Source organism: Abrus precatorius, unplaced genomic scaffold (genome assembly GCF_003935025.1).
Source record: "Abrus precatorius isolate BTA unplaced genomic scaffold, Abrus_2018 Scaffold7, whole genome shotgun sequence".
NCBI lineage: Eukaryota > Viridiplantae > Streptophyta > Magnoliopsida > Fabales > Fabaceae > Abrus > Abrus precatorius.
This window is the reverse complement of record NW_020874417.1, coordinates 6,333,917-6,349,655: the sequence shown is the minus strand read 5'-3', so window position 1 is coordinate 6,349,655 and position 15,739 is coordinate 6,333,917. Positions and strand designations below refer to the sequence as shown.

The window sequence follows — 15,739 nt, the reverse complement described above, 5'->3', positions numbered from 1 at the left end:
CTTACGACATGAGTAACGAAAATAAAAAAAAAAATACATCAAAGGATCAAAATGACTATGAAAATAGTGAAGTATTATGCCGATTAAGTGACGTCTTCCAGATGAACAGTGCTAATCTCTCCCGTAAATTGATCATCCATTAACAAAACTGCCAAAATAAAATTGCCCCAGTATGGTATTTTGAATCCATCTTCCGTTTGATTCAACTTTAACCTCTCAAAATTGCCCCAGTTTAATATTCTAGTCGATCATATTTATCGATTTGAAGCCCTTTCTTGCGACTGAAGTTAGTGCCCCTCTGAACCGCCCTTTCAGGTTTTCAGTTCAGTGTAGTATTTATTTGACCTTAATTTTTGCCTGAGCTGCTCTTTCGAGTTTTCAGCTCACAGGTCACTCTAACTTTTGCCTAGGTTGCCCTTTCAGGTTTTCAACCTAGCGAGCTATTTTCTTTTTTCTTTTTATTATTATTTTTTCTTTTTTTTTAATTATTATTATTCTTTTAAGCATAGTATTTTTTTACAGCATCAGAATTGATGGGGTTTGGAAGATCTTGTCCATCCATGTTTGTGAGGATTAGAGCCCCTCCTGAGAAAGCCTTTTTCACCACATATGGTCCTTCATAATTAGGGGACCACTTGCCACGATAATCTTTATGCGTCGGCAAAATCTTTTTAAGCACCATATCTCCCTCACTGAATTCTCTTGGGCGAACCTTTTTATCAAAAGCCTTCTTCATCCTTCTCTGGTATAGTTGACCGTGACATAATGCATTCAACCATTTTTCTTCAATGAGATTTAATTGATCAAAACGAGATTGCACCCATTCTGCTTCCTCCAATTTGGTCTCCATTATTACTCTTAAAGAGGGAATTTCGACTTCAATAGGAAGTACTGCTTCCATTCCATATACCAAAGAGTATGGAGTTGCCCCGGTTGAAGTGCGAACTGAAGTTCGATATCCATGCAAGGCAAATGGCAGCATTTCATGCCAATCTCTGTATGTCACTACCATCTTTTGGATGATCTTCTTAATATTTTTATTGGCTGTTTCAACTGCTCCATTCATCTTTGGGCGATAGGGAGAGGAATTATGATGTCGAATCTTAAAATTGTCACACAATTCTTTCATCATTTTGTTGTTTAAATTAGTGCCATTGTCTGTTATTAACTTGCTTGGGAGGCCATACCGACAGATCAAATCCTTTTTAATGAATCTCACCACCACATTTCGGGTCACACTAGCATATGAAGCAGCCTCAACCCATTTTGTGAAATAGTCAATAGCAACTAGAATGAAGCGATGACCATTAGAGGCTTTAGGTTCAATGGGTCCAATAACATCAATTCCCCACATTGAAAAAGGCCAAGGCGATGATAAGACATTCAAACTTGTTGGGGGAACGTTAATATTATCAGCATATGTTTGGCATTTATGACATGTCTTCACATAACGAAAGCAATCGGCCTCCATTGTCAACCAATAATATCCAGCCCTTAGAATCTTCTTTGCCATGGCATGTCCATTGGCATGGGTCCCAAATGAACCTTCATGAATCTCTTCCATGATCTTTTGTGCTTCTGAAGCATCCACACATCTAAGTAGAATCATATCATGATTCCTTTTGTAGAGCACGTCTCCATTCAGAAAGAAACTCATTGCTAACCTCCTCAATGTCCTTTTGTCATTTTCAACAGCATTTAATGAGTATTCATGGTGTTTTAGGAAATTTTTAATGTCATGATACCAAGGTTTACCATCAGATTCTTCTTCAACCATTTGACAATAGGCAGGATGATCAAGCTGTTGCATCTTTATGAACGGCATGTCTTCTTTTTGACTCACTACAAACATTGATGATAAAGTAGCTAAAGCATCAGCTAATTGATTCTCCTCACGAGGAATATGTTGGAAAGTAATTTCATCGAAATACTCCACTAGCTCTCTGATATAGGCTTGATAAGGGATCAATTTGGCATCTCGAGTCTCCCATTCACCTTTTAGCTGGTGGATGACCAAGCCTGAGTCACCATACACCTCAAGAATTTTGATCTTTGACTCTATAGCTGCTTGAATTCCCATAGCACATGCTTCATATTCAGCTACATTATTTGTACAATCGAATGATAATCTAGCTGTGATCGGAATATATTACTTCTCTGGGGAAATTAGTATAACACCAATCCCGTGTCCGAGTGCATTAGAAGCACCATCAAACATCATGACCCATTCATCTCTTGCTGACGATCCTTTCTCATTGAGCAACGCCATTATATTTTCATCAGGAAATTCGTACTGTATTGACTGATAATCATTCACCGGTTGATGAGCTAAAAAATCTGCAAGAACACTGCCTTTGATTGCTTTTTGAGTAACATACACAATATCATATTCTGACAGTAAGACCTGCCAACGAGCAATCCTTCCAGTAAGGGCTGGTTTCTCAAAGATATATTTGATTGGGTCCATTTTTTACACCAACCAGGTCGTGTGACTCAACATATATTGCCTTAACCTACGAGTTACCCAAGCCAAGGCACAACAAGTTCGCTCCAACAAAGAGTATCTAACTTCATAATTAGTGAACTTCTTGCTCAAATAATAAATGGCATGCTCTTTCCGACCCAATTCATCATGCTGACCTAAAACACATCCCATGGATCTTTCTAACACTGTCAAATACATAATAAGCGGCCTCCCTGACACTGGCGGCACTAGTATCGGGGGATTTTGCAAATATTGCTTTATCTTCTCAAAAGCTTCTTGACAATCATCATTCCACTCCATCGGCTGATTTTTCCGTAACAACTTAAAAATTGGTTCACAAGTGGCAGTTAGTTGGCATATGAATCGGGCAATATAATTCAATCTCCCCAAAAATCCACGAACTTCCTTTTCAGTGCGAGGAGGCGGCATTTCCATGATTGCTTTTGCCTTGTCAGGATCAACCTCTATTCCCTTTTGACTAACAATGAATCCCAACAACTTGCCTGATTTTACCCCAAAGGTACATTTGGCAGGGTTCAACCGCAATTTGAATTTTCTCAACCGCTCAAACAATTTGTGTAAATTTACAACATGGTCTTCTTCAGTCATTGATTTGGCAATCATATCATCCACATAGACTTCAACCTCCTTATGTATCATATCATTAAATAATGTCACAATCGCCCTTTGATATGTTGCCCCGGCATTTTTCAAACCGAAAGGCATGACCTTGTAGCAAAAGGTGCCCCAAGGTGTAATGAATGTGGTTTTCTCCATATCCTCTTCAGCCATTTTGATCTGATTATAACCTGGGTAACCATCCATAAAAGAGAAAAATGAATGTTTAGCTGTATTATCTACTAGCATATCAATATGAGGCAATGGAAAATCATCTTTAGGGCTGGCTCTATTTAGATCACGATAGTCAACACACATCCGAACCTTTCCATCTTTCTTGGGAACTGGCACAATGTTAGCAACCCATTGAGGGTATTTGGCAACAGCAAGAAAACCTGCATCAAATTGCTTCTTGACCTCCTCCCTAATCTTCAATGACATCTCAGGCTTCATTCTCCTTAATTTCTGCTTAACCGGGAAACACTCTGGTTTTAGTGGCAATTTATGCTCGACTATGTCAACATCTAGGCCTGGCATATCTTGATAAGACCATGCAAAGACGTCATTATAATCATGCAAGAGTTTAATCAACTTGTCGCGCTCTTGTTTTTTCATGAGGGTGCCTATTTTGATTTCTCTCTTATCATCTTCAGTCCCTAAATTAATTGTCTCAGTGGGTTCATCATGAGGTTGGATCTCTTTCACTTCTTGATCGATCAATCTTAGAAATTCTGAGGGTAAATCAACATCACTATCATCTTCGACAACTCGATTAATGGGACAATCAAAATTAGTGGATGAGATATTAGCACTGTTACTTTCAGACATGTCACTTTCGAATCTGCATTGTGTGAGAGTTGAGACAAAAAGAAAATAAACGACAAGATTCAACTGATAAAGAAAAAGACACGAAAGATTACTGAGAATTCAAATTGCATTTCATTTAAATATACTTAAAAGGAAACATGTGTCCCAATTTACAAAACAAACTGATATTTCAAATTACAAAAAGAAATCATATATCAACGTTTTCAAAAAGTAATGATATCCTAAAGCTTTAGAACAAAACAATAGGATTAACTTCAAGAATTACTTTGAATAGCTATTAAAAATCACAGGTAACTCGATGATCTCCCAATTGCCAACTTCTGTGTTTGGCGGACAAGTGCGAACTAGGTCCACAACCTCTTCTTCAGGTGTATCCACATCAGCAGCAGCCACTGAGTCTTGAAACTCAAATCCAGCACTATAGAAACTTTTCAGGAGATCACAAATAGGGACCCCTTCAGTCTTGGGCTCCCTACCTTCCAACCTGGCTAATCTTCTTTCTTTCTTTTCCTCCATGACTCTCCTCTTATCAGCTTTAGTGGGTGTGTATCCCAACCCAAATCTATCCTTATTCTCATGGAGCTGCAACCAGTTTGCTGCTTTCGTAATGGTTTGTCCTAACACGTATCCATACTGACAACCTCCGTCAAGCATGACTTTAGCAGTCATTATGGATGTATTAGAAAATCGAGGCTTTAAGATTGGAGCTCCCTCTCCAACATAAGTAGCATTTGCAATCTCTAAAGCCTGAAAAGAGGTCTCTAGAGCTTCTTCAGCGGCTTCAATATAAGGCGTGGATGAAGGTTTGCTCACTAACATATCTTTTTCACCAGAGATAATCACCAACTTATTATCAATGATAAACTTCAGTTTCTGATGCAATGTGGATGGTACAACCCCAGCAGAATGAATCCAATTTGGACCAAATGCTTGTCCATCAGGGTTTGTAGAACATGCTTGAATTCTTCACAATCTTCAATGGAGTGGTCTGCATCAAGGTGCAAATCACACATATTTCCTTCATGTACAAAACCCTTGATCAAGTCAGCCTTGCACAGCTCAGCAAAAATAATCTTAAGAGGAGTGATAACCTCTTCAACTTTCCTCTTTAAAACATGTACAGACTCTTCCTTAACGGCATTTACCGATGATCCTCCGTGCCTAGGTAGGGGATTACTCTTAATGTTAGGATTATCCTCCTTGAAATTCAGCCATTTGGCATTAATTAAGTCTTGCACTTTGAACTTTAATGCCCTACAATTCTCTGTCGAATGACCAATGCCACCAGCATGATACTCGCACTTACCATTTGGGTCATACCCTCTTGGATAGGACGGTTCTACAGGTTTCATTAGACAGGGTACAACTAATGAACTTTGGAATAGGCGAGGTAGTAACTCAGTGTAGGACATGGGGATTGGGTCGAATTGAACTTGCTTCCTTTCTTGATTGTTTTGGGGTCTTATTTGGTTGGGATTTGGGTTTTGGTTCCAATGCTGAGGTGGTCTCATGGGTGGTGCTATGGGAAAAGTAGGAGGAGCAGATTGGTAGGGTTGCGGCTGATAAGATTGGGGACTTGGATTCTGTGAAACAGCATTGACATATGGGTAAGACATTTGAGGGGCAGGAAATGTGGGTTGGAATTGAAAAGGTGCAGGGTTAGGTCTGATGAAAGGAACTTCTCTTGGGTGAAAGGCTATAGCATTAGTCTCTCCCTCCTTCTTTCTTCCTGGACCATTTGTAAATTTCTTCAAATTGGAGGGTCCGCCCGAATTGTGAAATATCTTACCATTCCTCATTCCTCCTTCCACTCTTTCTCCAATAATCACAATATCAGAGAAGTTTGACGAAATACTTCCAATCATCCTATCATAGAAAGGTGATTGGAGAGTATCAATAAACATAGCTACCATTTCTTTTTCAGACAAAGGGGGCTCCACTTGAGCTGCAACTTCTCTCCATCTCTGAGCGTATTCTTTAAAAGTCTCATCCTCCTTCTTTAACATATTCTGCAGTTGTAATCTATCAGGAGCCATATCAATGTTGTACTTATATTGCTTTAGGAAAGCATCAGCCAAGTCTTTCCAACCACGAATACGAGTACGCTCAAGATGCATATACCAACTCAAAGCTCCTCCAATCAAACTGTCTTGAAAAAAGTGAATTAGTAGCTTATCATCATGGGCATGTGATGCCATCTTCCTACAGTACATGATCAGATGACTCTTTGGGCATGTCGTTCCTTTGTACTTATCAAAATCAGGCACTTTGAATTTTGGAGGAACTATCACATCTGGGACCAAGCAAAGATCCGCGACTTCTCCAATGCCATAGCTACTCCCCTCGATAGCTCTCAATCTTTCTTCTAATATTTGCAATTTTTCTCTGGATTGGAAGTGCTCCTCTGAGTAATTGGGTTGGGGTTCTTCTAAGGTCTTATGGGAATGGAATGGTGATATGGCTGGGTTTCCATCAAGGCTAGGATTAGTGATTTGTGGTTGGTGATGGATCGGTTGATTTAGGGTAGGTATAGTGTGGGGTATATGAGTTTCTTGAGGATGAGTATTTTGAGGGTAAGCATATGATGGGATGGATGTTTGGGTTGGTTGAATTTGTGGACCTGAAGGTTGTGCAGGATTGGGTTGATTTGATGGTTGGCCAGTGTTTGGTGGGTTCTCAGCTATCGGTGGTGTATAACCTTGAGGAAGGCCATATGGGGGAAATTGGACATCTTGTTGATTGAAAGCTTGTTGTGGAGGCCTTTCTACATGCAAGGTCAAAGGCACCATTGTTTCATGAGGAGGAAAATTTTGGGACGGTCCTTGTGTAGGGGTAAAACCTGGTGGATAGGTAGGAGTGGGTTGTGCTGGAGGTGCTTGAATAGGGGTCCCCTCTGTGGTTCTTTGCTCTAAAGACTTCAGTGCCTCTAGGATTTGTGTCATTTGTTCTTTCAACTGATTAACATCGTTTCTTAGCTCTTCATTGTGCTCCTCTAACTCATCCATGATCCTTGCTTGAGCGCGAGTTCTATAAGGATGCTTTAGAAAACGTTTCCCCGTTATATTTGTTTAATTTTCTGAAATAGTTTGTAGTCAAAAAAGAATTAATCAAAATGAAAAATGCACTTAAAAAAATAACAACCAAAAACTAAAGAATCATCACAGTTGTTGAGCGTCTTCAAGTCTTCAATGGAAATTAATGTAGGATCCTCGTCAAATGAAACACACCAAAATATAATCCATAATCAAATTAAAACATCAAAGTCCATCAGAACTTGATTCAAAATACATCTTTTTTTTCTTACCCATACCCCAAATCATTACATCACCCCTTCCTAGCCCTAGCTATCATTCTTTTCATCTCTGAGACCAACCAGTTGCAATGACTAAGGAAATCTTTAATTTCTTGAGGTATCATGTAGAAAAAAGTAGCTGTCTCAGCCTTTGACAACATATACGGGACGTCATCAATCGCGGCATTAGCTAATGATGCAAGTTGTATGAAGCGCTTGATCCAATACTCAATAAGCTTATCTCCTTCTTCTATCTGACCATCTTTCACTTTCACAATAGCTTCATACTCTTTCATGATTCTGATCACTTCCCACTTTTCAGCATTAATTTCAGCCTCGCATGCCATGACAATTTCCTTTATCTGCTCTTCCATATTTTTCACTCGTGTTTGGAGTTCACTCGCTTGAGTCAAAGCTTCTTCTCGATCTCTTTTTGCCTTGTACAATGCACCTTTCAATTGTCGTTTCTCATATAAAGCTGCATTTCGCTCCTTCACCCTCAATCCTTCACCCTCAATCCTAATTCCTTGTTTGCAGCTTCAAGGCAACGTTGAACTTTAGTTGTATGGATTTGCACAGACTTCTGCTTCTTACAAACCTCTTCATAGGCTTGTTGTTTTTCACTGTTTTCTCTTTTCAAAATGGCGCAAGTTTGACGGCTCTCTCGAAGCTCCCTTTCTACCCTCACATTCTTTTCAATCATCTTAGCCAGTCTTACCTTTAATTCTTTTACTTCTTCATTCTCAAAGGGTTCTGGATTAGATGGCTCACTTTCTTGGGAGGTACCTGGATCTTTGAATGGTAACTTAATCTCTTGGACTCTTTCTTTAACCCATTGACGGTAACTTGCTTTCGCTGCACAACTTCTCACGCCTAACTCTTTTCCTTTTCGAACAACCCTTGCCCAAGCATTCCTTGCCTTTTGGATAAGCTCAGTGAAATTTCCATCTTCATAATAGACAACAAAAGGAATCAACAATTCCTCGGCAGGTGGTCCCATCATGGGATAAGCGAGTTGACGTTGTCCCATAATTGGATTGTAATTAATACAACCCCGAGTACCCATAAGAGGAACATTTGGGTAATTGCCACAATGATAAACAATAGTCGTTGACTGTTGCCATGGAGTGTGCCACCTGACGTGTCCTTCAGTCAAACTGGCTAAGTGATTAGCCCACTCTTGACCATTTTTCTGCCCAATCTGAAACCTCAGCAAATCAGTGATCGGACACTTGATCTCACTTGGCCTTTTAAAGACATGAGCTGTGAGCCATATATAAAGCATAGGTAGACAACATATAATCCTCTTTCCTTTCCTTTCATGGTAGAAACTCAGTGTACAATAAACATCAGCTAGTAGTGCAGGGACAGGATTTTCAGATCGATTTTTGCATGCAAGAAACACATCTATTGCTGCTAAATCCACAAAGTTGTCATGCTTAGGGAAAAGGACAATGCCATAAATGGTAAGTGCTAAGACATCTATGAAAGTCTCCCAATCTTCTTTTTCTGCCAACTTATGCATGTGTCGTTCAAGAAAATCTCTTGTAAATCCCCTATTCTGATGTCTTTCTTGATAAGCTTGTTGCAACTCTACTGGATGGATCCTTAAGACATTGGCAATAGTTGGCAGAGATGCATGATGTTCCATAGGGCGATATGGCTGTTGACCCTCCAAAGGCAAGTCTAGAATTTGCTCAAATTCCTCTAAGGTCGAAGTCAACTGAAAATCCTGAAAAGTGAAGCACCTCAATGGGGAATCATAATACTGGGCTAGAGCTGTTATGGCATCTTCTTGCACATTCACTTCCATCAATCTCAAAATATTTCCATACCTCCTCACTAAAGTGAGTTGTTGGACTGTCTTCAGCTTCTTTCCTAACCCTCTCAGACTAGCCGTGTCAGCCATTTTAACTCTCAGATGCAATTTCCTTCTCAGCTCAACTGATCTCATATCACTTCTACTTGATCCCACATTAATTTCCATTTTCTTGAATACTCAAACAACTTTGTGATTCTCAACCTATAAATAAAAAGGAAATGATGAGAAATTATTTCAAATTTTGTATTTGTTTCATTAACATAGAATCCTAGTAGCCATAAGGATTAATATTGATTCTAAACAGATAAACATCCATATAAGAATCAACATTAATTCTAAATGAATCGATAATCCACTCGGCTTTTACATTAATGAGACAAATATGTGATGACCATGATAATGTGAGGACAATATGAATCATCACCCTTTTTAAGATCTTTTGAATTTTATTTTTGATAAATCTAAATTGATACTTAAAAGGGTAATGCTTCATTTGACAATGCAATGATGTAAGAAATTATGCAAATTGTCATCCTCAACCTTATTTCAAAACTGATTTTAAATTTATTACAAGTGTCAGAAGGATGGCAATAAGCATGATATTCAAATAAATGATATGCAATGATATATGAAATGATGATGATATAAGAAAAATTAATTGAAAGAATCATGTGAATCACTAGTCCTTATATGATTTCAAAATATAGTAAAAAAAAAAATTTCTTCTCTTTTTTTTATTTAAAACTTTAACGCACTAATAATTCACATGATTTCTAAAAGAGTAAATAAGGAAAGAATACCCCCTTTTGTGTCCTATTTCAGGTCTCCTAAAGGGTCTAACTTAAAGATCTATAACTTTCTTTTACGTGTAAAAACTCACAAAAGGTGGCTTGTAATCCTAAAAGGTCACTAGAGCTAAGATCCAATCCTTGATGTTGACCACAACAGTAGGGAGTCTACTATTTTATTTGTTCTCTTCTTTGTTGTGCTGTTCTCCTTCCTCTATAAAATGCTCCCTTTTTTTTTACCTGCTTCCTCTCTTTCTCCCATATTCCTCTTCAAAATGTTTCTCTCTTTTTTGAAAACAAACTTGTTGCTACCTCTTGAAATATTTTTCTTTCTCTGAAACTTTGTTTCTTCTCCAAAAAATTGTTTGCTTTCTTTTCAGAAAAAACTTCACACTTCTCTCTGAAAATTTTTGCTTTGCTTTTTTTCTTTTCGAAAAGTTTCCCTCACCAAATCTCTTGCTTTTAGATTTTATACTGGGTTCCTTTAGGGTTTATACAAAATGCCAAAATCTGACCCTTTCCCTTTTCATGCATTCAGTCAGTTTTGAAACTAGGGTCTCAGACTGCATAGTGCAGGGATACCATTTCCATGAACCAGTCTCTTCCTTTTTTTCAAAATTTTCCATTTTTCTGTAAAATAATTTTATTTTATTTTTATAAATTAAAAAAATAAAAAAAATTTGGAAGCCATTTCGAAAATACAAAAATTGGTATTCACAATTCTTATGCCGAGAATTTGTTTAGTTAGTCCAAGATCCTTCATTTCAAAGTTTTCTGCAAACTATTCCTTCAATTCATTGATTTTTGTTATACTGGACCCTACAATTAACATGTCAACAACATATAAAGTAAGGATGGCATAACTATCAATATACTCCTTAACATAACAGCAATAATCTGCATAACATTTGTGAAATTTAGAGTTGTTCATAAACTTATTAAACTTCTTATACCATTGTCTTGATGCTTGTTTCAAGCTATAAAAGTTTTTTTGCAGTTTGCATGTAATATTCTCCTTGCTTGGAGCTTCAAAACCTTCTAGTTGTACTATATAGATGTCTTTCTCTAGATCCCCATGTAGGAATGCAGTTTTAACATCTAATTGCTCCAAATGAAGATTCTTTACAGCTACAATACTCAAGATAACTCTAATGGTAGTCATCTTGACAATAGGAGAGAAAATCTTTGTAAAGTCAATTCCCTGTTCCTGTTGAAGCCCTTTCACTACAAGTCTCGCTTTTGTTTGTATCTTCTATTACCGTCAGGTTCTTCTTTCAACCTATAAACTCACTTGTTTTACAAGGCTTTTTTTTTTCTTGTGGTAGCTTGGTTAATGACCATGTTCCATTCTTCTGAAGAGATATCATTTCGTTTTTCATTGCTAACTTCCATTTAATAGAGTCATTCCCCTGCATAGCTTCTGCAAAATATTTTGGCTCACCAGCATTAATTAATAACAAATAATGCAATGAAGGAGAATACATTTGCGGTGCTACTAGTACTCTACTAAATCTCCTCAATTGGGTCATACTAACATTGTTGTGGGTTCTGGTTCTAATTCAGACTCTTCATCTGTATCTGACCTTCTATTGGCTACATCACTTTCTAAAATTTCTTCCAATTCAACACTTGCAGAAAGTTTTGGTATTCTCGTTGTACTCATAGATTCCACAAATCTATCTTTATAGAACACAACCTCATTAAAAGTAACATTTCTACTTCTAATGATTTTCTTATTTTGGTTATTCCAAAACTTGTAGCCATACATGTCAGATCCATGGCCAATAAAATAATACTCTCTTGTCTTGAGATCTAATTTATCTCTTTTGTTAGAGTCTATCAAAACATATGAGATACAACCAAAAACTCTCAAGTGTGAAAGTTTTACCTCCTTTTCAGATCATACTTTTTCAAGTAATTGATAACCTAAGGGAACTGACAGTCCTCTATTTATGAGGTAAATTGTTGTATTTATTGCTTCTGCCCAAAATATTTTAGGTAGGCCAAACTAGATCCACATACATCTAGCTATCTCATTCAGGGTTCTATTCATCCTTTCTGCTATACCATTTTGTTCAGGTGTTTCTGGTATTGTTTTGATCATTCTAATCCCATTTTTTGAACAAAAATCCTCTAACACCAGAAACAGTAGTTCAAGCATTTTAGGACTTTGTTTGCACATTTCAACATAGTGTTAGTTCAATAACAATAGTTATTAATAATCACCAGTAAAACACTCAAAAAATAATATTTAATGTCAATTTTAGCAATCACTAGAAAAATTAAGGAGTTTAATGGCAATTTTATGTAATTGTCAGTAAATAAAAAGATTTTAACTTCAAAAGGAATGCCCAATTTTTTAGTTATATAGCATCTTTGAAAAAACAAAAATATCACAAATTTTCAGAACCCTTCTCCTCAACATAATGCTCTTATTAAGCAAATATTTTGTGATTTTGAACACTTTCAATCTTGCTCCAGGAGTAAATTTAAGGCTACTCTCAATTTTGCAAATAATCAATCAACTTTCAATATTCTCTTTTTAAATATTATTAATTTGTATTTAATGTGCATATGATACTTAGTTTAGTAATCATTATCTTTAAGAACATGACTTAAGTCAACTTACTTAATACTCCATATTTTGCATAATCATTTTAACTAAAAGTAATTAACTTCGATCAGATTGGTATTGTTGCCAGAGATATTGTTCCATAATTGAGTTTCAATCGCATATAATTTTAGATTAGCATAGAGTAAAATTATTTCTATTTCTTTTAGCATCGAAGTTAGTTTCAGCCTTTGAATTTTGTTGTTGGCAATTAAATCAGCTATTGTTAGTTGGTCTGCTTTTGCATAATTTGTTTTAATTGGCAGTTAATTATATTTCACTTCGTTTCTGCATTGTCTGTATAAATTTACTTTGTTATGCTATTGTTGCATAATTCTCATATCTGCATTTTGTTCCCTAAATTTAGCATTCTACATAATTTATTTTGGTCTTCTGTTTTTGCACGCATCTATATAATCTGCATATTTCTATATAATTTTGTTATAATCTGCATAATTTTGTTGGATTCTACATAATTAATTAGTTCAGGCATTTTAGGTGTAGCACATCCTTGCTTTATCGGTGTTATTGTATCATTTAATATAACTCTCATAACTTAGAATTCATTCTAAATTCATCCTTTGATTAGGTTGGTAGTCAGTTTAGTGTAGTAAGAGTTACAATTTATCGACACTTGATTTGCATTTGCATAATCCATTTTAATTGTAGTTTTTAAACAATTTATTCATAATATTATTGTTATTATAGTGTTTAGTGATATTGCATAGCATTAAGTTAGTTTAAAATTCATATACTTAAAAAAATATCATAAAAAAATAAAAATACAAGAAAGACAAACGTTTCTATAACTCGAGTCTTTCCTAGTACAAAGTTTGAAACTTGAAGTAGACCACCTACATATCATGTCAAGTGGAACTAATGAATAATGTAAGTAGAGAACAACCACTTAAATTTAAACTTATGTAAGTCATCAACTTTTTCTTTTAATTATTAACAAAAAAACATTAAACAGTCAACTGTTGACATAATTAGTGTTCATTATTAGAGTTTGCATAATTGATTTTTTCTAATCGAAATGACACGTAGGTCTTGTTAAAGAAATAATGAGCAATTTCATGAAATAATGAGATAGAAAGTAGGTCTTGCTAAAGAAATAATGAAGTATTTAATAAAACAATGAGATGGAAAATAAAAGTGATGAAATTAAGTTTCAAGTCCATAATTGAAAAAATAAAATAAAGAAAAGGTAAATGTTGTTTGTCAAATTTTAATATCCATTGCAGAGCATGAACGTCACAGCAGATCAGCTTCATGCTTTAAATGATTAATATGCCACATGATCAAGGAATCATACTATCGAAAAGCCTCCACAACAAAGTGTAAGAACTTTTTGTTTTGTTCATTTCTTTTTACCTCTTAAAAATATTGTTGTGACTCAAAAATATATATAATGTAGCTACGGGTGTGTATAGTAGCTCAATAATAATATCAATTTGTTTATGTAGGTTGAAAGCCACAAACTTTATTGATTTGAACAAATGATGCTTCATGGAATGATTTTGGACATGAAATAGTTGATAAAAAGAAAGATGATCATGAAGGTTCTCATAAAGATGTTTTTGAAAATTATTTTGAATCTTTTATTGGAATATACTTTCTAAGTTAGGAAGAAGTTTAAAAGTTTTATGAGAATTATGCTAAAAGAAAGAGATTCTCAATTTGGAAATTTATTAATAAAAATGAGAAAATAAATAGATGAGATTTTTTTTCGTCACCGTGAAGGATTTTTGAATAAAAAATGTGTGAGCCATCTAAAGAGCAACAAAATAGACATCTTCAAGATGCGGATGTATGGTTGTCATAACAATCAAATTGAAGAAATCCTTTAAGATTTTTCTAAAAGAGTAGGAAGTGATTGAATTTATAATCTAGAATTTTCTTGCATCTTACTGCAACATTTCTAAAAAAGCTGAGAAGCAAATTTTGTTATTAAAAGAAGTTGGTCTCGTCAGTCAAACAAATAATGTCTGTTATGGAGATTTTTCATTTCTTTAGAAAGACATTCATAACTTCTTCAACGAAATTCTCCAAGAAAATATGGACGATGTTAATGATGTTTTGCAATTCTTGCTTCCAATATGCATTTATTGTTAATGAACAATGGAGACTAAAACATAGTTTTTTCACCACCTCATTTCTTTGAATTGTATCTAAGAGTATGGATATGTCATTACATTTTATACTACCTACCTACAAGGTAAACTCTTATGACATGCCTTTTGGCATTTTCGATCATTGGATACGGGGAGTCTTAACAACATATATTACGTATAATGCAATTTGATATCCTCATTTTTTTTCTGTGGACATGGAGAAAAAATAGTGTACACTGGCATAGACAAAAAAATTAGAGTGACTCCACCAATATAATTTTGATAACAAATATTGGGAAATTTATTATTTTGATAACCTAATATGTTGTACCTCATGAAACTCACTATTTAAAAGTGATTTTTTCACGAAAATCACACTTCAAAGAAAATGTAACTATAATTTTTGGTTGCTGAATTGTTAAGTTAAATTAGTGAGTTTTTGAGTTATGAGCTTGTTTTGAACTAACAAAGAATCTAATGTATTAGCTTGCAAGACTCATTTTCCATTTTGTTTGTCAAATTGTACATTAATTTTACTAGTTGCCATATTTTTCAACAACTCCAAAGATTTTTATGTTGAAAAAAAAATATTTTCTAATAATAAGATGCTAAACTAAATATCGATAAAACTTTGAACCATAAAATTTTATAGTAAGCACATACCTTTCCATTAAAAATATAAACTTTTTAAATTATTTATATTTAGTCTATCATAAAAATAGAAATTATTTACAACTAATAAAACATATATGGAATATCATCATTTGTAATAAATTAATCATTATTGAATTACTCTGAGAGGTTATCATAATTAGCATTAATGAATAACTCGATAGAAGAATCACCATATCATCAAATTCTCCTACATAAGGATGTGTGCGTCTTGAGTCTTGACCCTTGTTGGACGTGGCAATTCATGTACATATAGGTCCTCCACACATTGAGAGTGACAGTTCCCATCAATCTTTTTTGAAAATAAAACATTGTCCCCATGAACTTGGAGTTGGAAATTGAAGTAAACATTTATTTCATTTTTTTTCTACTCTGTATACGAGAAGAATTTAGTTATTTTTTAAAAATTCAACAAATTAAAAATTACCCAGCTTTTTTTTTTTTTGTTAAGCCCCTGTTTTCATTAAAAAAAAATTAAGTGATGTTCAAATTATACATTTTTTTAATTT

At 35.1% G+C, this 15,739-nt stretch overlaps 1 protein-coding gene across 1 annotated transcript; it reads right to left on the bottom strand.

Moving 5' to 3' along the window:
* Positions 1 to 4,797: 4,797 nt before the first annotated feature.
* On the bottom strand, positions 4,798 to 6,936 carry LOC113871377. Its single transcript, XM_027508469.1, has one exon. The coding sequence runs from the start codon at positions 6,934 to 6,936 to the stop codon at positions 4,798 to 4,800; it is 2,139 nt and encodes a 712-aa protein (XP_027364270.1).
* Positions 6,937 to 15,739: the final 8,803 nt, after the last annotated feature.